This window comes from Diabrotica undecimpunctata, chromosome 10 (assembly GCF_040954645.1).
Source record: "Diabrotica undecimpunctata isolate CICGRU chromosome 10, icDiaUnde3, whole genome shotgun sequence".
Lineage (NCBI taxonomy): Eukaryota > Metazoa > Arthropoda > Insecta > Coleoptera > Chrysomelidae > Diabrotica > Diabrotica undecimpunctata.
In genome coordinates, this window is record NC_092812.1 from 43,010,063 (window position 1) to 43,035,698 (window position 25,636).

The 25,636-nt window shown below is 32.0% G+C and overlaps 1 protein-coding gene across 1 annotated transcript in view; it reads right to left on the minus strand.

Moving 5' to 3' along the window:
- The window catches only part of LOC140452389 (tyrosine-protein kinase Dnt-like), a 363,670-nt gene that overhangs the window by 82,647 nt on the left and 255,387 nt on the right, over nucleotides 1-25,636 (minus strand). The window contains exons 6-7 of the mRNA XM_072546606.1: nucleotides 16,949-17,114; nucleotides 11,263-11,422 (exon numbers count right to left, since the gene is read on the minus strand). Coding sequence (XP_072402707.1) covers nucleotides 11,263-11,422; nucleotides 16,949-17,114 — 326 coding nt within the window. The remainder of the gene's footprint in view (nucleotides 1-11,262; nucleotides 11,423-16,948; nucleotides 17,115-25,636) is intronic.

Below are 25,636 nucleotides of genomic sequence, written 5' to 3' on the forward strand. Positions count from 1 at the left end.
CATAATAAGTGAAATAAAGTCCTGACAATAGTTTAAATTTAGTTCTGAAACTGGTTTCTTGTGGAATGTCTAAATTAAATATGTTTATATGGGATTAAGCCACAATTGATTGTAATAATAAAAACATACATTTTTAAATACACACAACGCAAAAGTCTAGGGATATTTTTATAAATAGACGTATTCTGTTTATCTGTAATCAACTTAAAAAAAGTAATACAAAATTTGTAGTTTAAATTGTTGTTTAATATTTCAAAAATAATAAATTGCAAAAAAATATATTGCAAATCATCCATGTTTCACATACCACCATAAAATGTCAAAAATACGAAATATTAATTTAAAATAAAGTATGACCACCACGTTGGTTTATCACACCTCTACATCTACTGTTGATTCTCCGAATCACATTGTTAATGTCTGCTTAAGGTAGTTGTGTCCATTATTCTCTCAGAAGCTCTTTTAATTGAAACTCATTGTAGATATTGCCTATATGTGGAGTAATTCTTCGTTGGAGCATGTCCCATATATGCTCAATGGGATTCAAGTCCGGTGATTGTGCTGGTCACGGCAATACATCAATACCCTCGTTATCCAACCAGTTTGTTACAATATGCGCAACATGTGGTCGAGCGTTATCATGCATAAAGTAAAAATTTTCTCCAACAGCAGCAGCAAACGGGCGCACAACAGGTTCAAGAATAGTGTCCAAATATTGCTGACTTGTGAGAAAGCCACGTGGGAAAATGAGGTCAGTTCTTCCGTCAATCATGATTTCGCCCCATACCATTAATGTACCACCTCCGTATGCATACACTTCTTGAAGATGTCGTAAACATTCTCCATTTCCGGGTTGTCTCCAAACTCTTGTCCGACGAGAATCTCTAGACTCGTCACTAAACAAAACTGTCGCCCAGTCATTGTCCGTCCAATTCTGAAACTCTTGACACCAGGCTAATCTTGCAGCGCGATTGCCTCTAGATAGAGGTGGACATCTCAGTGGTCGCCGACTCCGAAGACTGCCTCCATGGAGACGATTCCTCACAGTAGGTACTGCTGCTAATTGTTACATTATGTGCAAGCTGTAATTCATTAACCAGCTCGGGTGCTGTGATTGTTGGCTGCCTTCTGGCATTTAAAATTAAATATCGGTCTTGAGCGACGGTTGTAGAGCGACCACGTCCTGGATGTTGCTCGGCTGGACTCCCAGTGTCTCTAAACCGACGCCACAAACGACTTACGACGCCATGGGAGACACCCAGCTGGTCAGCAACTTGAGTTTGTCGCATACCAGCTTGAAGGAGGTCCACGGCTCTATTCATCTCGTTTAACGTTAAATGTTGTCGTTGCATGTTAAAAAGACAATATCTTTAACTCGCCTATTAAGCAAGAATAGTAAAAAGTTTCTAAAATTAAAAATAAACAAAGCATAAAAATGTCGATTTTTTTGTCCCTTATAAAAACCATTCTAAAACACGTATTGGTATCAGTTTTACATTTTTTAGACTTTTGCGTTGTGTGTAGCGTTTGACGTTTCGATTTCCACTCTGGACGTGGTTTAAAAAAAAGAACAATTTTAAAAATTTACGAGAAAATGTATAACCAACAACTTGTTAGTTGGTTCTATTTTTTAAAAATTATGTTTGACTTACTTGACCTTGATTCTGTAGATAATAGCAACAAAAGTGGAAATTGGAACGTCAGTAAAAGTATTTTAACCTTTAATTGTGGCTTATTCCCATTTATATAGTAATTAATTTAGATAATAGCAGTTTTTTGTTTGAAATATATCTGTCTTTTTACCCTCGGAATATTAAATTCTGACTATTTTGTGCGTTTTATTGTATTATTTGTTTGTGTAATGTGTGTTTAACGTAGATTAAGTGTTTGTGTATTGTGTGTTGCATATGTATTGTGCATAATTACTCCCACATATAAATTGTTGCATTCACAGGCTATTTTATAGATGCAGATTTTTGATCTTTCTTATATGTTGTTGGGTTTGGTTTTAGACAGCATAGATCTCAGTGTGTTAGTTGTTTTGAATGTTGTGATGTTGTAGGTGCTTATTTCCTATTCTTTTAAACTTTTCTTATTCCATTACATACGGAATTGTTGTCATATTTGAATCCCTTTTTGTAAGTGTTTCTAGATTGTTTTGGAGTTTTTTTGTTTTCTTTCTTGAATCTTGTAAAATTTCTAGTTTAATTTAAATGTCTATTGGTATGGGTTAGTTTTCTGTAAACTTTGGTTGCATATACTGTGTCTTATTTTGCAATTAATACTTCCAGAAAATGAAGTGAATCATGTTTTTATGGTGAATTTTATTGATTATTCTTTATTGTTGAAATTTATCCAATGCTTCTGGTCCGTGAGGCCAAATGGAGAACACATCATTTACAAATTTCCACCATATTGTATGGTGTTTGTTGTGATGTGGCGGTCTTGTATAATCTGTGGCGGTCTATGTTTTGTTCGAAACCTTCCATGAATATGTCTGCTAATAATGGAGATAGGATAAGCCCATGGCTAATCCGAAATTTTATAGAAATCATTATTTAGTTGAAAATAAATGTTATCAGTGCAAAGTTTTAGTAGTTTCGATTTTGTTGTAAATATATTAGCTTTTGACTGTGTTTCGCATGAATTACTGTTGGAAAAAATTCATAAATACGGTATTAGGGGAAGCATTCTTAATCTATTTAGATCATACCTAACAAATAGAACACAGGTAGTTTTCTTAAGAACAGCTATTTTGAGTTTAACACTGTTGAATATGGGGTTCCTCAAGGTTCGTTACTAGGACCCACTTCGTTTCTTATTTATTTGAACGATTTATTTCACTATACTTTTCCTATAAAATGTGTTTGCTTCGCAGATCATACAACTCTCATTAATACTGATATTTTCTTCTTCTTCTTCTCAATATATTCTAGTTTGCGCTCTTTGATGGTGTTAATAATCTCGCATTCCTTGCCTATTCTACGTAGGACCTCAACATTAGTCACACGATCCACCCATGAAATTCTTAAAATACGTCTGTAACACCACATCTCGAATGCCTCGAGTTTTCTTAAAGAAGCTTCGGAAAGTGTCCAGGCCTCTACTCCGTATAATAACGTAGAAAATACATAGCATCTAATGAGAGAGATTTTGGTAGCAAGTGGTAAATCGTGACTTCTGAAAAGAGACTTCATCATTATGAACGCCGATCTCGCTTTTCCTATGCGTTGTTTTATTTCACTGGAGTGATCCCATTGGCTGTTAATGTTGGTACCAAGGTATGTGTAGCTGTCCACTCTGTCAATTGGATGTTGGTTAACCAAAAGCTGTGTATTTAATATTTCGCGCTTACTGACTACCATGTACTTTGTTTTCTTCGTATTAAGATCAAGTCCGTGTTCTCTACTTATATCTGATATACACGACATTATTCTTTGCAAACCGTCCAGACTATCTGCAAAAACTACTGCGTCGTCGGTATATCTAATGTTGTTTAGACGTATTCAGTTGACTAATACGCCTTCTTGTAGTTCGCCTAGCGCTTGCTCGAAGTATATATTATAGCTTGCTTCAGAGTATATATTAAATAACACCGGGGATATAATGCATCCTTGCCTAACTCCTCTATCTATGGATATCTCACCCTCTGTCAATTGGTCATCCACTTTAATATTGGCTGTTTGGTTGTAATATAAATTATAGATGATTCTTAAGTCCCTATCATCTAACCCCACTTCTTTCAAGATGTTTATAAGTTTATCATGCTTTACTCTATCAAATGCCTTTTTGTGGTCGATAAAACAAGTATACACATCATAGTTAACATCCCTACATCTTTGCATAAGCACTTGGACAGCGAATAGAGCTTCTCGGGTGCCCAAGGAATCGCAGAATCCAAACTGCGTCCATGATACTTGTTCTTTGCATTTTTTATATACTCTGCCGTGTATCACTTTTAAGAACGTTTTAAGTAAGTGGCTCATTAGGCTAATTGTTCTGTAGTCTTCGCATGTCTTGGCATTTACTTTTTTTGGTATGGTCACGAAGGTCGACTTTAACCAGCTTTGGGGTGTTGAATACAGTTGTTATCCATTTTATTCCCTGTTCATCCATAAGTTTTAGGAATTCTGCACAAAACTCGTCAGGCCCTACCGCTTTACTATCTTTAGTTCTTTTAATAGCTGACGTGACTTCTTCAATGGTAATCGGGGGGCCTGTTTGGCACTCAGTGTCTTCAATGGTAATATTATAATATAATAATATAATACTGATATTATTCAGCCTAATTTAAAAATTAAAATAGATAGTGATACCTAGAAAGCAAAAAACTGGTTGTACATAATGGACTGAAGCTAAATGAAGAGAACAATCAGAATTTGATTTTTAGTTTCGATTGAAAGTATATCTCAAGAAATAGTGTTAAACTATTAGGGATCTTTCTAGATGATCAATGATGAATTTAGATTGGAGTGCTCATACAGATTATTTAAGTTCTAGACTTGCTACAAGTATATTTTTAATACGTAACTTTTACTAATACGCCATTTACAGTACGAAGTAACTATTTGGGGTAATTCTTCTCACGCAGATCGAATTTTTTAACTGCAAAAAAGAGTAGAGCACACAGTAAACCTTTATTTATGGATTTAACAAAGGTAAGTTTAACATAAATTCCAACTTCCATGATCACGATAAAAGATCTAGATATGCTATTATTGCACAACGTTTTAGGTTGACAAAGAGCATAAAAAATTCGACTGATGTTGGTTTGTACAACTTTTTGCCAGATGAAGTAAAAGGTCTTCACTTGTTATCGTTTAAGATTAAAATCAAATCACACTTTTTGAAACATTTTTTTTTTTTTTTTTTTTTTTTTTTTTTTTTTACCGCATCAACCCCTAGGGTTATTAGCGGGTGGTATATCTTTATTTTAGAAAAGTTACATTTAGTATATTATTAAAATTTACATAACAGTTTTGTAAAATACAAACATTTTATGTTATGTTACAGTTTGTTATACAGTTTACAATTTTTGATAAAATTTATTGTATTGCTGATGTCTTCTTTTAGAGTTTCTTTCAAATTGTGTTTTAGTTTTTTGCTGTCGATCTTGCTGTTGAGTACACTGGACAGTCTATCATTATATGTTGCACTGAAAATGGTATTTGACAGATGTGGCAAATCGGCTGAGGGTCCTTGGAGATGATGTATCCATGTGTAAATTTTGTATGACCTAGCCGCAGTCTGTTAATAACTACTTGGTCATGTCTTTTAGCTGGGAGCGGTAGTAAAGCAGAAGTAACATCTGGTTTGATACTTTTTAATTTTGCTTCTGTTTGGTTCCATTTTACTTGCCAGATTTTGTTCATGTAAGTTTTTATTAATGTTTTTTGGTCTGAAATTGGTATGTTTTGCATAATAGGAATTGTCATGTTATTGATAGTTTCTGTTGCTGCTTTATCAGCTGCTTCATTACCCTTTATCCCAACATGGGATGGTACCCATAAAAATGTTATGTTTTTACCACATGTTTGGGCATTGTATAGCATGTCTTTTATTAATGCTAAATTGGTATGAGTAGGATACATCTGCTTGACACCATTTAAGGCACTTAGAGAATCTGATATAATAAGAAAGTTTGTATCAATGCTGGTACATTGGTTCAGTGCGTTGAAGATTGCCTGCAGTTCTCCAGTATATATGCTACACTCCTTGGCTAGACGGGTGACAGAGGTGTTGTCTTCAAAAATAGCTGCAGCAGCTACACCATTACTGCTTTTAGAGGCATCAGTAAAAATTAGTTTGAAATCAGGGTATCTGGAGATGGTAGAGCGGAATTGTTGTTGTATTTCAGAAGGATTGTGTGAATGTTTGGGATAGTTAAGTAAGGTAAAATCTACTTTTGGTATTTGAACTTTCCAGGGAGGAGACTGGCATCTGTTTGTAGAAGTGGCTCTCAATTGATGTATATCGAATTCAAATCGATTTATTTTTTGAAACATTATTTCTATTCAAAAACGGAGTACCTAAGTACAGCTTTTACTCAATAGTACTGTTTTTATATTTTTATTTAGTGTGTTTATCTTTTCTTAAATTGTTAATATTAAATATCTGTTTGCAATTCGCAAAAACTTTATATGTATGTATGTAAATTGTCACTATTCCTTTGACTTACTTGTCAAAAACAAAACTATTTTTGTATATTGACTAAATAAATTCTATTCTATTGTCGTCTCGGGGGAGAAAATACTACTAAATCTGTCCCTCTGCCTCGTACGCTCTGCAAAGGGCTTCGTGCATAGATAATGGAAGTGTCCCCTGCTTTTGTTCATTTTAAATGGACTTATTGATGTTTAGCTAGCCTTGATAAAGACTGCGAATTTCTTACATAACGAAATAATAACACCATTTGTAGTAAAATAGAATCAGACGCAGAGTCTGTAGGTAGTAAAATGGGGCAGAGCCCCGACAAGAGGTCCTACAATGTAAGGAACTCTAGGAGACCCATGCAGGAACTGACCGTTGGCCTGAAATTCACTAATATTTATACATAATATTCTAGGAATTTTCAGGTTAATTGGAAAATCACTCTCTAATTTGGCTCCCACTATTTTTAAAGTTTACTTCAATGATACATTGGTGAAAAGTCTGGTGATATCAAAAATAACTAGCATATTGTTAGAACTGTAATCTATTTCTTCTAGATTTTGGAAAAATTGCCAGTGTGTTTTTGATAGATGATGTTGTATTGTGTGTGTAAAGGCTGTATTATGTCTAGGGACACTTTTACAGTCTGCTGCAAGGAGAACCCATACTGCTGTAAATTGGGTATGAGGAATACATTTTCCGAATTTTTGGAACAACGTTTAAGTGTAGTTGCATTTCTTAAATTTGTGCAGAATTTACACAAGAATATACCAAAAATAGCGGATTAAAGGAAATCGCAGACATAATCTACAAATATACACAATACATATTTAAAACACAATACACAACCAATTAGTCTACATTAAACACACATTATATCAACAAATACAATTAAACACACAAGAAAGTCAGAATTTGATATTCCGAGGGTAAAAACATTACCCTAAGATATTTGTCAACCCAAAAAGGCTAATGCTTTATGCCTAATAATACTATCAATTTATTGGTTATACATTTTCCGGTAATTTTTTAAAATAATCTTTTTTTTGAAAACTATTTCCGGAATGGAAATCGAAACGTCAAACAGTACTTAAAAATGAAATTTTTATAGCAATCAATTGTGACTTAATCCCATATAAACAACATACAATTTAAATTTGTTTAATTGGTTTTGTTCAACTTAAGCAAATGACTTGTATAGCGTAATTCAGAATTGCCAGTTTTATGTTTTTCTCCTGTCTCCTGTTATTGTGAAAAAACAGGAAGGAAGAATAAATTAACAGCAAAAATGATAAAAATACAGAAGAAAAAGTAACAAAAGTACAATTGAAGAAATATCTACACATTATAGTATATACACTGTGTGTCAAAATGGAAGAAATTAGCTAATAAATAAATAAGGATTCGAAAAAACTGTCAAACAGGTCGATTAGTATTTATTGTTGCGGATTTTTTTCCATTAAAACTTTTTATACGGGGTGTATCAGATAACAGTGGCCAATACCAACTTGCTTATTATAAATAGACCCTGTATATTAATTAATTTTTAGATTGCTTAGATCACTTTAGACATTTTTTGAATACAATGTCCTATACCTACCTTTGACTGTTTCGGAGATATAAGTAAAATGCAAAAATTCTCATTTAGAAAAGAAAATTATCTATTTTTGCCGCAAGTCGCTACAGCATATTCAAAAACTTCTAAATAATACAAATCTAAACAATAATGTCAATGTAGAAGATGTTTAAAATGCTCCCCACAAACGTCTTGGCAACACCCTAATCGTGAATAGAAATTTCTTCTAACGTTACTCCACATCTCAGACATGATCGATCTAATCCTAAGCGTATTCGTCTTCGTAAGTCAGCTAAGTCAGTGGGTTCAGTTTTGTATATAATACTTTTTACATATCCCCATAAGAAAAAGTCCAATGGTGTCAAATCGGTGGATCGTGGTGGCCATTCCGTCGATCCTCGCCTCCCTATCCACCGATTTGGAAATGTTTGGTTGAGGTACTATCGGACATGGATTTGGTAGTGGGGTGGTGCTCCATCTTGTTGAAACCATATCAAATTCGATGGAACTTGTGGGTTTCCTGAATCAGGATAAAAGTTGGCCAACGTTGGCATTACATTATTTTTGTAGCAATGCTAAATAATTGTCGCCATTCAAATTGCCATCTATGAAAAAGGGACCTATGATCTAATCTTCAATAATTTCTCCCCACACGTTAACCTTCTCAGGGTATTGAGTATTATCTTCTCTCATCCAGTGAGGATTTTCCCTGGACCAATTGAGGTAATTTTACCGATTAGCATGACCGTGAAGAGTAAAGGTGCACTCATCAGAAAACAAAACATGTTCTAATTGGATCACATTGCTATCTAACATTGGCATCATTTGTTTACAAAAATACGTTCTTCTATCAAAATTATCTTCCATGAGCTCCTGAGTGTGTATAGTTTTACAGGGATGCGTTTTGTTTTCTTTTAATATTCGAATAACCGATGAATAGCTAATATCGAGTACTGGGGCTGCTTTTCGAACAGACGTATGTGGGTGTTCCTCATACTCAAGCATAACAGTCAATTTGGTATCCTCACTTATTACATTGGCAGCTTCTTGTTTTACCTTTCTAACATAGCCCAGCTCGTGCAATTGCTTCTTTATTTTACTAATTGTCCCTTGAGATAGGTGCGGCAAATCAGGAAATGCTTCGTGAAATAAACGAGCTACTTCCATTTGCGTCCGTGCCTTATATCCATATATTTGTTATTTTGTGCATTTCTGTTAAATGTACCATTTTTCTAGCTTGCGGTTAATAAAATTCAAACGACTATAGCACTGACAACTACTTCTGTCATGAAACAATAAAACATTTGCGTTTTAAACCAAAGTAAACAATTTTTTGTTTTTTTTAACATATCAATAAAAAGGAATGCTTAAATAGTTTTTGCTTACTTTATCATTACCAAGACCTAAATAGGCAAGAAGTATTAAGACAGTGGTAGCGACTTTCGACAAATAAATAATTTTCTTTTCTCAATGTGAATTTTTGCATTTTACTTAATATTTCCGAAACAGTCAAAGATAGGTATAAGACATGGTATTTAAAAAATGTCTAAAATGACCTGAGGAATACAAAAATTAATTAATATACATGATGTTCTATTTAAAATAAGCATGTTGGTATTGGCCACCGTTATCTGATACACCCCGTATAAAAAATTTTTATGGAATGCGCAACTATAAATACTAATCGACGTGTTCGACCGTTTTTTCGAATATTCCCTCATTTATTTATTAGCTAATTTATTCCATTTGGCTGACACACAGTATATATATATATATATATATATATATATATATATATATATATATATATATATATATATACGTCATATATGTCATATAATGTCCACAACATATTTAAAAAATGCGCGTTGATATTTTTATTAACTTTATATAAAATAATAAGTAATTAATATAATTTTCCATCATATAACTTAAATAATTTAAAATAATTTTAGAAGTGTTGGTAATGTCAGTAAATTAAGATTAAATAACAGTTGATGATTTATATCTCTAATTTCGCCGGCAGATGAAATTATCGTGATTACCCCATTATAGTATTTAAAATTATTTGCAGCCTTGTGACGTTAAAAATAATAGATTTGTGTTTATTTTTTTAAATTCTCTCACCAAAACATCTCGAGGACAGTGGATAGAATGTTTTATTTACGTGTAAAGCTGTTACGATAAAAATATTTCTCTATAAAATATCATACGAATCTGATATACATAGTCCCCTAAAATACGTTTCTTATAAGAATTTATAATATATTTCTTTGCTTTTCTTTGATGACTGCTTCCTGCAAGACCCTTTATCTTTCCAGAAAGTCAACAATCATTAACTACCCCATCACGTTAACTTAGGTATACCAACTGTCCTGATGCTTTTTCTTTTTTTCGCCAATAAATGATATACCTGGACATACTTCTTAACTGTTTAATTTATTTTGAATTTCTGGTGTTCTTTTTGCATAATGAGTTGGTAAGAAACTTTCCTAACCAGACAAATCAACAGTGTTTGTTTGTTGATATTTTTCTTGTTCTCTGATTTTCTTACACTCTTGAGTCTATTCATTATTCATTATATATTTGTAATATATGAGACTTAGTTCATCTTTCTATAAAATTTCGTCGTTTTCGTCGGTTAGTCACAGATCGTAGAAAAACTCAAAATCTAGTGTACATCAGACCACCTGTATATCAGACCACCTAGTGTACATAAAAAGTTAAGTGTACAAGACAACAATATGCAGCACTATGACTTTCATCTCAAAAACAAGGCGTAGAAAAAGTTTAATAAAACGAATGATGGAAACGACGGAGATGAAAATACTAAGCAAGAAAACCGGCAAAAATTTTATATGACATGGAAAGAATGCAGCGAAAAATATATCTAGTTTACACATGGTTAAAAAAAACAAAAATCGGATGAAATAAATATATTGATTGAAGAACGCGAAACAGAACAGTAAAAAATATATGGAGAAAAGTCCCAATAGGATAAATTGCATTAGAAGACCTTACAAACGTTAGATGTAATGTTTAGAAAATACGGAATATTGATAAGGCACTTCTCCTTAGTGCGGTACTGTTGAGAAGAGACAGGAATTTTTTCAGCGAAGTGTTTAAAAAAGAAGTGGTAATTGGTGATTCAAAAATGATGAAAAGCGTGATCGTAGAAGCAAGGAAGTTAAAAAAAGAAACCTTGAATAGTAAAAGTGTGTAAAATTACAATCATTTATATTTATATTTCAATCATACAGTCATAAATCATATTTTACCTTTAATGTTGCTGTACGTATAAATGAAATAATTATATAATTAATTAGACGCTCGCAGGAAAAAAATTACTTTAAAAATTGTACAATGACAAATTTACAATAGTACGAAATATGAAAGTCAGAAAGGAAGGTAAAATCTAGTAAATATGTTTTCTCATTTTCATTTATATTTTAATTCGTTATCTTAAATTACAATAACTACGCCCATGCCTATCGTAAATAGATAAAATATCAATTTAAGGGTTGCACAAAACTTACTTTTTCAAATTTCCCCTGTTGGTATAGGGATAGATGAGTAGTGGTTGTTTCGGGTCATCCAAATTAGCACAGAGTATGGTCAAGACGTTTTTGTGTTCCAAGCCATAAAACATGCTACCCTCGGCCAAGAATGAAGTAACCATTTTTTTAGATGCAGTATCTGTAATAGAAAAAATATTTAGGATAGTTCTGGTAAATTTTAATAGTAGTATATAGTTGCGTTTTAAATTTAAAGTAGAGCTTAGAATCAAGGGATACTTGATATTAAAACTATACGGATCTTCATTGGTCAGTTTGGTCTTAGATAAAAATACAATCAGGTGCAAAAAATTCGATCCGTGACATATTTCCTATTTTTTGCAAATTTAAAACTTAGGGCTTGTTATAAAGCATATATTTTTCTATAGAAACCCTCGAATAAGTACAATTATTATTAATTTCGATACATTATTTTTTATGGCATTTTTTATAAACAATAGGAATTTATGGTTTTGTCAAAATTTAAGTTCCATAAGCGGCAAGAAATTAATTTGTTATCGTACTCATTTTAACAAACAGTCCTGTTTGGTATTAAAACGTTTTGAGTTCAGAATTTATAATTGTATTAAGATGAATTAACACCAACGGATGCTGCAAGAGTCTTTGTGCTATCCAAAGAGCCATTCAGTGGTTCAATTAAAACAATTAAAACAATCAATTGATTTTTGGTTTCTTGGTGTTTAAGAAATAGACATCTAACTTCAAATGATCTGAAAAATCGCCTAAATGAAGTCCGAAATGTAGTTGTAAGTAGGTAGACAGACAATAGAATGAAAATTAAGCCCTGCTAACAAATAAATGCTTTACTTAATGAAACAGAGAATTAAATTGAATTAAAAACAATATTGTAAATAAATACCATATTTTATGTTGAAATATTCGTAATAAAATAAGACAAGCCAAATAAGAATGGTTATTGAGAGTATGCACAAAGCACGATTCATTTAATCTGCACAAAATGATGAATCAGGGGGCTGGTTTCACCAGAGGTAGAAGCAATGGCATTTTAACAGGTAATATTGGAAAATTATTAATTTATTATCGAAAACAACCGAAGAAAAGCTAAAATAATTGTAGAGATACATTAAAACTCTTTTCAATGATCGAAAAAACTCAAACGATAATGTCAATCATAATGACGGTTTAGACATTACTAGAGATGGGGTCAAATAAGTGACACCAGACAAGTGAATCTCCTCTAGTGGATCTATTTAATAGTCGGAGAGAATTCGAAATGACTAATTAAAGTCCACTTTTATTCAAATGCAAATCAATGTAATGAACATAGATTGATTAGTTTAATGAGTCACGTGTTCAAGCTATTTCTAAAAATTATTCATGCGTGCATATATTATTGTAATTGTGAGGAGAAAATATGGGCCATACAGTTCGGCTTCAGAAATTGTTTTGGAACACGAGAGACTTTAGTATGCAAGTTCTACCTGTTCTACAACTCCGTCGTGATGTTAATGCTGATGTCTATACCTATTTTATTGATTATGAAAAAGTTTTTAACACATACTACAACAAACTTATGTAAATACTCAAAAAATCGATCTAGATGAAAGATATATTTACCATGGAAATACATCAGAAGATTTAGAAGAGAACCAGAAGAAGAATTTGCGAAAATAAATGGATGATGCACACGAAAAATTGTTCAAAACAAACTCACAAAAAAAATGATATCTAAGACATAATGATTATAGGAAATTGAAAGAAGACTTACAACAAAACGTACTTACGTACAAAAATACTTGAGTGAACTATTTTTTGTTGTATTTTTTTTACAACACTTTTTCCTTCTTCCATCTTTTCTCTTAAATTTTAATTACTCTACTTAAAATATGTTTCAAAACACACAATTCTTAATAAGTATTCCAATATTCATTTTTAATATGTTAAAATTAATAGGTTAAAAGTTTTGTTTTTGTATCTCGTTTTTACATCCATCTCGTTAACAAGTTTTGCCTGAGATGGCCCTGTAATTTTTTTATCTGTCACCCAAGAATATTTCTATTAAAATTATTCGCATTAACATATCTTGATATGCTTCATATAAAAATTGTAATATGGCAGCAACAAAAAAATCCACCATGATATCATTCGCTGTCTATTTATGGCAAACAATAGTGCTGCATATATTAACTCAAAAGTGAATGCGAACTTATTATCTTTGCTGATCTACATGTCCAGATAAAACGAAGGAAAATTGAAATTACCAAAAGCGTAGAAAAATTTTTATAATTTTTATTCCTTGTTAAACTAATTACACAATATGTATATAATGTATATATATATATATATATATATATATATATATATATATATATATATATATATATATATATATATATGTATATTCTATATAAATATATAGAATAACTTTCTTTTGCATTATTATATGATATCTAGCTACAATGTATTAAATCGATTTGTAGGTTTGTTTGATCCGATAATTGCAAAAGAAAGACTAAATTAGAAGGATTAATACATAAAACGAGTATATAACGAGTATATAGAAAAGCAAGGAGGAATATTGACGAAACTAAACTTCGAGACGGGAACCCTAAAAACATCTGGAATACAAGAAGATCAAAGCTCTACAATTAAAATATAAGTCGACGCTCATTACTGAATTTTGGAAATTTGTACCAGAATCGAAGTATTCTGAATTAAAAAAGGCTGCTTTTCGAATTATTTCCATATTCAGAATAGCGTACTCACTTATGTGACCCAATTTATTCTACTCTAAAATTCGTGAAATTCAAGCACTTGTTTTGGAAGAATTAAGGATCGAAACATCTATATTCGATATTCTTTTTTCCAAAATAAGAGACACTTGTAATGAGCTTAAAATTTTACATTTCTTGCTGGAAATATATTTACAGTCAACGTTAAAAAATAAGAGAAACTCTTTTTATTTTATCCGCTTTTAGACCGAATGATTCAGTCATTAAATGATAAATTTGACCAAGAAGTAAAAAAAATTATTTATTAAGTAGGTAAAAAAAAATCAAGATTTAAAATACACCTCGGAATATTTTGATTTTAATTTTTCAGAATTAGAAGCTGAAGTAAAGATTTTTAAAAATAAGAAAACGTAAAGATCTTCCACCTTCGAAAGCTCTTGACTGACTTGATTGGATGTCTCAGCTTAATAGAAAATCAATATTTCCAGTGTTGAACCACTAATCGTAAAATTTGCCACAATTTCTATGACAAGTTGAACTTGTGAGAAAACTCTTTCTAACAAAATAAAATTGAACCTTCGATTGACAATGCTGTGAGACCATTTGAAACATCTAATAGTGCCTTTTATTAAACAAGAACTTGCTATAAATATAAATAACATAACGGTAGTGTAGTTGAGAATGTAAAAAGATCATACCATTCCAGCAACGAATGGTAATAATGTGTTATCTCAATCTAGCGGGTAGCGGGAAGAAACTCCTTTGGATATCCTATCCTATCAGGGAAAATGAATCAATCCCTGCCCTCCGCAGATTCCAGGTGTTTTCTGACCTGGGAAACTAGTACCTGCTTAGGATGTCTTGTCCAGGGTCATGGATGAAGTCCACAACGGCAGCCACGGCGGAGAAGAATACCTTCTGTACGGTGTGGATGGCGGAAGTAGCAATCCCTTGATTTTAGGGATTGTATAAAATCACTCACTAACCCGTCTAGCCAGCGTGGTTTAAGGCTAAAAAACCTCCTAACAGGAATACGGCGATATCCAAAACAAAAGGAATGGGTCCTAAGGTGGGTAGACCATACAGTAATGGCAAATCCCTATCCTTTGGAAAAAAGGACAGCTTTATGGAATCTGGAGAAAGCAAGAAATCGCTAAAAACCGCACGATCGCAACTCTAAATATAAGGTCCTTAAGCAAAGATGAAAAAGTCTACAACTCGAATCAAGAACTTAAAATGGGACATAATTGGTCTAGCAGAGGTAAAAAGAAAAGGGGAAGAGTGCATAAGACTAGAGTCCGGTAACGTCCTATATTACAAAGGGCGAGAAAAACAAAGCCTAGATGGCGTAGGATTTCTAATTTCCAAGAAATATGCACATAAAGTAGAGCAGTTCGTAGGAATATCTGAAAGAATTGCAATGGTTAGGCTAAATGTAAACGAGAACATCTCCCTGAAAATTATTCAAGTATACGCTCCAACCGCAGCACATCGCGATGAAGAGATAGACGAATTTTATGATATACTTCATGATAATATATTTTATTTTTTATGAGAAAATTGTAGAAACTAGCACGAATTATCACAGCACGTATACGATGATAATAGGAGACTTCAACGCTAAGATCAGACGACTTGAAAAAACCGAAAACTATATAGGACAATTCGGCTATGGAGTTAGAAATTAGAGAGGAGATTAAAAAAAGTATATGGGAAGAGGGATGTAGGACGCGATTTTCAGCATTGGAAGCCAGACATCAAATTTAAAGAATTTTCAAAAGTAAAATAAAAGTTTTAAGTTTTTAATATTTAAATTTAACAGGTACACATATCTTGTACTTTTATTTACATGCTTTCCATTACTATAATTTTTGCGAAAAAAAATTTTAATGACTTTTTGTTAATACCTACATATTTAATTGCGGCTCGCGGAAAATTTCAAATTTTGAAAAATGACGTAGATTACTAAGGTTCCTTCACTCTCCTTGTATTACTTGATAGAAAGTCCTGACTTACAAAATTGTTTTCAATATGCTTTATTAATTTCTGTTCCAGAAATAACATTTTTGTTTTCGTACTTATTTTCTTTTTCGGGATATCTTTCTCTTTCTTTTTCCCATTTACCTACCAAGTCAGAAGTTCTTGGTTATCAAAAAGAGTTCTTAAGATACCTATTTCCGAATTAAACTGATATTATTTAAGGCCATTGTTTTAAAGAACTTAGGATTGTAAATGGATTATTTAGATATTTTTATAATATAAAGTTTTTTAAACCAATAGTTAACTGTTGTATCAAACCAGTAATTAAAGCGTGGTAAATATACCTATCATAAGTGTTGGCTTTTTATATAACTACCTACGCCATCTATGTAGTAAATACGGAACGAACTGAATCGAAAAAGAAGATCACGTAAATAGTGGCGGTAAAATAGAAAACTGTAAGGTAGTTTGCACAATTCAATCAAATTTATTTTCCCATTTCTGTTATCCTGATATCAATGCCTGCAGTTGGGAACAAATTCGAAAGGCAAACTGAATTAGGAAAAAATCAATTTATAATAAAATATAATCAATCAAAAATACAGTATCATTTGAAAATTAAATGAGTAATGATGAAATTAAAAAAACATGTTTTTTAGCAACCACTTTAAAAGATTTATTTTTGACTAGTTGACACAAAATAAATTACAAAATTTGCAAGTTTTGATTTTTGGACACTGACACTATAATAATGAGAAAGTTCACTAAACAATTAATTATCAAGTAACAGAAACTTTAAACACATTATTATTTTATAAAAGATCCATGCCTTTTCAAGTCTTTAATGGTTTTATTAGCAGAAATAATTTTGGCATTCTTTTACGTTTTATAATGATATATTACGTTTTATATATTATTTGAGTTTTTTGTACTTGAGGCGCAATCTAGTGGCTATTGACTGAAATAGTACTTACCATTTAAGGTTTTAACGGTGACATGATAATTTCCATAGGTTCCTTGATATATTCGACCGTAAATGCCCTCTTGCACCAAACGACTCAACACCACAGTATCGCGGGCAACCGAGAGGGAGCGCAAACGTTTGGTGGGGTCGGTTTGACGTGGATCGAGCATGGACATCTGAAAATAAAGAGAATGGGGATTAAAAATGTCAAACTTTACAATTCAACTTAATTATAATTTTTATTGGATTTTAAAACTTTTTATCAAAAAGTATAATCTTAATATGTTTCCACCAAACTCATCAGTATTGTAATAATAATGTGACAATAAGAGATTCTTGTGCCAACCAATTTATTTGTGAAATGTCCGGTTTATAAAAGTTTTGTCTTGTTTATAGAACTTTAAACGAGAGTCTAACAACTCGAATTGTTTTGTCTGGAGTATAATAAAAACAAACCTTCCGAAATTGAAGTCTTGCACCTCATTAAAACAAATCTATATTTTTGCAAACGTTTTGCGGTTTCCGATGTTGTCCGTGATCATTATTTCTGGACCTTAAGCGTTAAAAACTTTTACAAAAGGTTTTAGATCGTTGAGTGGTTTTTAATGTGCCCGACAATATTTATTACAATTATATTGAATATTTATCAGAATAGATAATAGATGGGAAATATCAACGCGTCGATAGCAACGAGTAAATATTCATTTGAAATGTAGAATTTAAACATTCAAGTCGGTTATCATCATCATCATCATCTTTGGCTCTACAACCCTGTGTGGGCCTTGGCCTGTTCAAGAATTAGTCTCCATTCCCCCCTATCTTTCACCCTGGCTTTCCAATTTCTGACCCCTAGATTCCTCAAGTCATCTTCGATTTGAGTTTTAAATCTAGATCTTGGCCTGCCTCTCTTTCTGGTTCCTACTGGCTCTTGATATAATATCTGTCTTTGGGGGTCCCCAGTGTCCATTCTTTTAAGGTGGCCTAGCCACCTTAGTCTATTAATTTTAATAGACCGGACGATGTTGCATTTTTCATAGCATTGATACAACTCAAAATTGTAGTGCCTGTGCCATATCCCGCTTTCTTGTACTCTTCCGTATATGTGCCTAAGTATTCTTCTTTCAAAGCGGTTATACCTATTATACCGGTTATAAAAATGTTCTGATCTGAAAAGCTGAAATACTTAATTTTTTGCCAAAAAAAGTCAATATAAATTCCTCGTAACATGAATTAATGCAAAGAACAGTCCTAATATTGCTGACCAACTTTGAGAAAAATAAGAAATCTATATGTGTACTGAACGGACCATTTAATCTATAACTTAATGTAATTGTATAATAGTGATTGATTGTATAATAGGACTTTAATTACTTGTTCTAATATAGTTATTAGTAGACAAAGCTTAAAACGTTTCGGTAAAGAATTATTATGCTTTGAGTTTTACAAATATTTTTTATATAAATATTATATTTTTATTAAAATAGTTTTACAAAGGAATTTTAGACAATAGAAAACAATGTATCATATTTTATAACAAGCGCCTCAGGATAAAGCGAAAGGTTTACGACATATCTCACTTTCTCTATGTAATCCAGGGGATCTAAAAATAATATAGTATTAAATCCATAAGTTCACGTACTAACAGAAACAAATATCAACATTAAAAACAATCAAAATCTTTTACAGACCTATATCTTTAAGTTCTTGTATACTAAAAACTCTAGAGAGATTAATCAAAAATAGGCTTGAATACTAGCTTGAATCCAAAGATATCCTTCCCAAATCTCAATATGGCTTCTGGAAATCCAGGTCTACACAAGATGCTCTCACTTCACTAATTTCCTCTGTTCAGGTTAATTTCACAAATCAAGAATAAACAGCTACAGTATTTATACATGTAACCTCTGCATTTACTGACATAAATTCGTATATTCTACATAAGAAATTGTTATATCTTGGAATGTCAGTTATAATATCCAATTGTATTAGATCCTTGCACAAAAGTAGATGGACTTACTTAAAAATAAATGAGAAACCTTTAGCGCCAAGGCTAACGAATATAGGTATACCACAGGTACTATTTTAAGTCCACTTCTCTTTTCATTGTACCATATAGATCTAGAATAGATAGTACCTCCACACTCTAATATATTACAGTTTGCAGATGATGTTGTGTTGTATATCTCACATGCTACCCTAGACATTTGTAAGCATCAACTCGAATTTACACTAGATTGTATAAAAAATTATTACCATTCTCTAGGCGTATCAATATCAACTACAAAGACTGAAATTTGTTTTTTTCCAAAAAAAGCCAAACTTCTCAAGGTAACTTCAAATTAGGAAAAATAGAATTTCCAATCAAAAATTGTGTACAATATTTGGATCGTAAACTGTTATGGAAGGATCAAATTCATTCTATTATAAAAAAATCGAAAAACTCCATGAATATCCTTAAAGCATTTTATAGAACCAGTTGGGGAGCTGACCCGAATACTGTATTTCTATTTTATCGCTCAATGATTCGACCAATTTTCGTCTATAGTTATCATTTATATGGGTCTGCGTTAACAGGACATCTCAATAAAATTGAAACCCATATGAATAAATGTTTGAGGCTATGTCTTGGTTACTTAAAATCTACTTCTATTACTATTATTGAAATTGAATCTAGAGAGCCACCAACTACACTACGCAGACAGTTTTGTACAGATATGTTTGTAGCTAGAGCTATCTAAAAAAACTTCACCTATTTAAAAAATATTCTTAACTTGAATATATTAGACTTAAGCCACAAACATTGGCCTAACAAAAAAACTCCCATGTACGTTAAAAGTTGTAGGAAATTGACAATATTTGAAGATCAATTGTATCAAAATAAAATACCATCAATTTATACTTAACCTCCTAAGACTCTCTTCTCCAAGGTTATAGAAACATATTATATGGATTCAAACCTTGCAGGAAGTATGATCAACCAAATCATTAAAGATGATTGGCCTGCATTTCAATATATTTTTACTGACGGCTCTAAAATTCAAAATAAAACGGGTTGTGCAATATATCACTGGAATTCTGAATACAAAGGAACATGTCGATTGACCGTTTAAATATAGTCCTAAAGGAAACGGATGGTAAAAAGAGAAAAATCAAAGAAGAGGCTCTAATTATGCTAAATGAGACCAATTGTGTAGCGAATTCCTCGGCAGAATGTAATAGGATCTGTTTACCCATATTGAAAGAGGAAGTTATTAAAAGGAAAACACCAGTATTGGTAAGTCAGTAACATATAGAGAATACATCATTTATGTTTTTTAAATAACAAACACATAAAATCGGAATTTGGTGTTTATTGAAGGTAAACTAAATGCACGATCAAATACTTACCATGTCGGGATAGTATTATGAGGTTTTTTCCTGTTTTTTCCCTCATAATTTACTATGGAATCACTAACAGGAGAATTTTACTGTCATCATGGCATGTATTTGTCTTTTTAAAGACGAATTACATGTTATGATCTTTTCTGACGGATATTCTCAAGTTAAAGTTGATTTCATGTAATCGAATGAACTATCTTATAAGTAAAGTCGTCCCAGGAACGCAACTCAACAATATGGGCAATATCATTTTAAAGTCGTCGACTTTAAAATGTATAAGGTATGTCTGAATTGTCAATATAAATGAGTCAGATAAAATTAAATTATTAGAAGAGTTTTTCACTAAGTAACAAAAAAACATAATTTGTTTAATTTACTAATGTTTGTATTTTGAGAACGATTTCCGAAGTGGAAATTGAAACGTCAATAAACGTATTTTAACCTTTAATTGTGGCTTATTCCCATTTAAATAGTAATTAACAATAAACAGAATAAGATTAAACCATGCACTCACTCCTGCATACAAACACAACATAGGTATCACTGATAACCCATATTGCTCCTGTGGTAAAGTGGGAGATCTACAGAACCTTATATTGAAGTGTGGACAGTACAGACAAAGTATCAAAATGATGTATGAAAAACAAATTGAGCTAAATTGTCAATTGCCATTTTTTCAAATAATAAGCAGATATTAAAATGTATCTACGAATATATAACGTCTTGTAAATTTAAATTATAGTTGTTACTATCTTCTTCAAGTGCTATCTCCACGGCGGAGTTCGGCAATCATCATAGCTATTCGAACTTTTGAGACGGCTGCTCTGAAAAGTTCATTTGATGTACATCCGTACCACTCTCTCAGGTTGCGCAGCCATGACATTCTACGCCTCCCTATGCTTCTCTTTCCTTGGATCTTTCCCTGCATGATCAGTTGGAGCAAGGTGTATTTCTCTCCACGTGTAATATGTCCGAGATATTCCAATTTTTTTGTTTTTATTGAATTTAAAATTTCCATTTCTTTGTTCATCCTTCTCAGAACCTCTTTGTTTGTGACGTGTTCTGTCCATGATATTTTCAGAATTCTTCTGTACACCCACAGCTCAAATGATTCCAGTTTTTTCATTGATGTAACATTCAAGGTCCAAGATTCCATTCCATAAAATAAGGTCGAAAAAACATAGCACCTCGCCAACCTAACTCTTAGTTCCAGTTTTAAATCCCTGGTACATATGAGAAGAGTTCTATGTACCAGGGATGTACCAGTTGTTACTATAATAATATATATATATATATATATATATATATATATATATATATATATATATATATATATCTAGGGAAACCACTTAAAAGTGGAAGTGAAAATACCATGGAATAGGATTTCCACTGAGAAACACCGAGTTTTACACTCTCTGTTATGCAGATGATAAAATAGTAATGGGAGAACCCCATGGAAAGCGAAAGAGAGTAAGACCTAGAAAAAAACCTATGCAAAAACTGAAAATTTGTATGTTGAAAACAGTTTCGCATCTGGACTCGATTCCTTGTTTCTTAATACAATTTCTCCACTGCTTTTCTTATACATTTCTTATCTCTGTATTTATGGTGTTATAAACTTTTGTATATTTCACATTTTTCGTGATCTTCAAAAAGAAGTAAAATCTACAAAAGTGCAAATTGGCCAACATTGACGTCGCAAATATGAACGCTTAATATAAAGATAGAAGGCGAAGAAAAGTTTGAAACGTCATTCCATTTCTGTTTCGTTAGATACTTAAATCTCGCATTAAGTTTTCAAAAGCTGCAGATTTATTTTGTCAGGAAAACCTCTCCCGTTTTAAATAAATTCTTACTAAAATAGTGACTTCATACGTTTCACTGACTTTCTATTCAGTCTACTGCTTGAAAAGGGAACTTAATTTAATTGGGGCCTTTTAGCACTGTTTTCAATTTGATTTTTAAACGTAAAGGGATATGAGATTTTAAAAATACTCCTCGCCTCGACTGCATACGTCTCTAATGGAGCTTCATTGATGGGCTCTGGTTGGAAATTATGAGGATTTTATAAATGAGGGTAAAAAATACTTATAATGTTCGATGGGTTTTAAATTTCTTATTTTAAACACACATTTCATAAGATAATATGAAAGAAATCAACGACAAGTAAGTTTATTTTAAATACTAAGTAATAGAAATTGAGCACCCAAATCATAAATTATTGTATTTTGAAAATATTTCGTACATATATACAGGGTAGCAAAATAAAAAAAACGATCTTAGTTTTAATATGATTTCAACAACTTACAGGGTTAATTCATTTAATAATGTGTTGATGCTCCTTGATGGGCAACACACTCTTCGCATAGGCTTGCTTTTAATTAGGTGGTCAATATCCTTCTGGGTTATCTCGTTCCATGCCCTAATTAACTTTTCCCAAAGTGCTTCCAAAGTTTGAGGAGAATGCGCTAAATTAAGAAGTCTATTACCCAACACGTGTTCAACAGTAAATTTGAAGAGAAAAGTTGAAGAGTTCTGGTGAAAGTTCATCTCCCTGTTTTAGTTCATTGTTAATTTTAAATGACTCCGAGTATTGTTGTCCAACTCTCACCTTACGTCGTAACCCTTCCATACACATCCATATCAAATTGTGTAGTTTTTTTTTGAAAGCCAAGTTCTTGTACGGCTGTCCACAGTCTAACCCTGTATAGTCTATCAAACGCCTGTTTAAAATCTATTAACATCTGATAAGGCGCAGGCTCAAACTCATAGCACTTTTTCGTTATCTGTTTTATTGTAAATATTTGATGAGTGATCAATAGTAGAGCGGCCTGATCTAAATCCGAATTGATAATCCCCAACGATTTCTTCTGTGTATAATTTGGTTCTTTCTAGTAGAATGTTTACAAATATTTTGTAGGTGGTATTTAGGAACGTTATTTCCCGGTAAGTACTTAACTTAAGGTAGTTAACTCCGCCTCAGGTAAGTGCTGGCTGGATTAGTAGCTCAGTAAATACCGGTGCCGATCATAAGCCCGGATAAAGGAGGAGGGTTGTGGTGATAGGCTAGCAACTCATCCCTTGTCGAAAGAAATAAATACTAAAAATTTCGACTAAAAGCCTCAGAATAGAACGGATGGATCAAAACAAAGACGACTAATGCAACTAAGACGACTAAAGTTTTAGTTAATAATGTAAATGGTGAACAAATGTCAAAATCACAGCATTCTACATTTAAATATTTAAATTTATTAATAAAATCTACGTTTTTTGCACTTTTTTATGTATCACTTCTACGTTTTATGCATTTAAGACCTTCCAGACTACATAAAATCATAAGTTTTACATATTGTTGAACTCTTATTGAATAGGAGATTCCAATAATGACTGAATATACAGGGTGATGAACTTGAAAAACGAAAGTTACTAATATTATAAGAGAAACGACAAATCTGGCAACATTGCAAATATCAAATATGGAATCTCCGTATCCCATAATAGGTGTACCTCAAATTTTGTAAAATTATGACTAACAATTTACGAGAGATAATTTTCGTTTCCAGACTTTTCGGCCACTCTGTATATATATATATATATATATATATATATATATATATATATATATATATACATGTATATATATATATATATACATGTATAAAAAGGCTTTAATAAAAGAGATGATCCAGAGATAATAGAATGTAAGACTCGTTTGGACATCTTGTTTACAATGAGCAGAGTTAACCATAAATTCTATGATTCCTATAGACAGGTAAAAAAAGAATATAATAAGAAACTAATAACAAAACGATCAAAGCTATATGAAAACAGGATGTCTGAAGCTGCCAACAACAATGAATGCATGTGGCAAATTGTTAGTGAAATTAATGGTCAATTAAAAAGTGTAAATTCAATAAAAGTAGAGGGTAGTCCTCAAGAGATTGCTGATAAATACATGATCCACTTAAATACTACTTTCAATAACACTTTATCTCAATTACAATACACTGAATATAAAGACAACATTGCAAGTAACATAAATTCAGTGTTTGTCGCACCTGTGACAGAAACTGAAATTATGGATATAACTAAAAATTTAAAAAACAAAATGAGTTGTGGAATTGATGAAATACCCACTAAAATCCTTAAACTTTGTATAAAGGAGATAGTGAATCCTCTCACTACAATCATAAATAATTCACTAAAATCTGGTGTATTTCCTGAATGCCTGAAAACTGCCATAGTAACACCTGTTTACAAAAAGGGTGATCCTAAATTAATTAATAACTATAGACCAATTAGCCTTCTATGTTCCTTTTCAAAAATCTTAGAAATGACTATGTATAGGCGGATAACAGAATTTTTAACAAAATGTCATATTATTAGTGCAAATCAGCATGGTTATCAACAGGGAAAATCAACTCAGACTGCGATTTTTTGTCTGGGATATTTTGAAATGTACTGAGATTGGTCATATGGCTTTGGGTATCTTTTTGGACCTATCAAAGGCATATGACTGTTTAGTGCATGACCTATTATTTGATAAATGGGAGAAATATGGTATACGTGGACCAGCATTGAACTGGTTTAAGTCCTACTTGGCAAATAGGAGACATTTAGTAAAAATACATAAAAACACTGAAATAGGCATCTCATCTGAAAGCACTATCAATATTGGAGTACCACAAGAAAGTGTGATTGGTCCTTTACTGTTTGTGATCTATATCAATGATCTTCATGGTCTAGTGGCTAATACTACTTCCAGCATAACAAATTATGCAGATGATACAAACATTTTAGTCAGTGGTAAAGACATGTCTGTTCTAAGCGTTAATGCTAGTTTAGAGTTCCAGAAAGCTAAAGACTGGTTTTCTATGAATAGGTTGGTTTTAAATCAAAATAAAACAGATCTTCTTTTGTTTAAGACAAATTATGCACATTCAGATATGCCAATCAGTATTATTGTAAATAATGACCTTTAAATATTAGCAGCAGTACCAATTTTTTAGGATTACATATTGACAGTTTTTTTATGTTGGGATAAACATGTTGACCAGTTATGTATGTCTTTGAGTAAAGTGATTTACAGCTTTAGAGTTCTAAAAAAATACATGAATAGTAACTCATTAAAAACAGTGTATCATGCTAATTTTGAAGCAAAATTTAGATATGGTCTAATAAATTTTGGCCACAGTAGGGACATAAATAATGTATTTCTGGTTCAGAAAAAAATAATCAGAGTTATGTTTGACTTAAAAAGTAGGGAATTATGTAGAGGGCATTTTAGGAGTAATAATATTTTAACAGTTTACGCTGTATT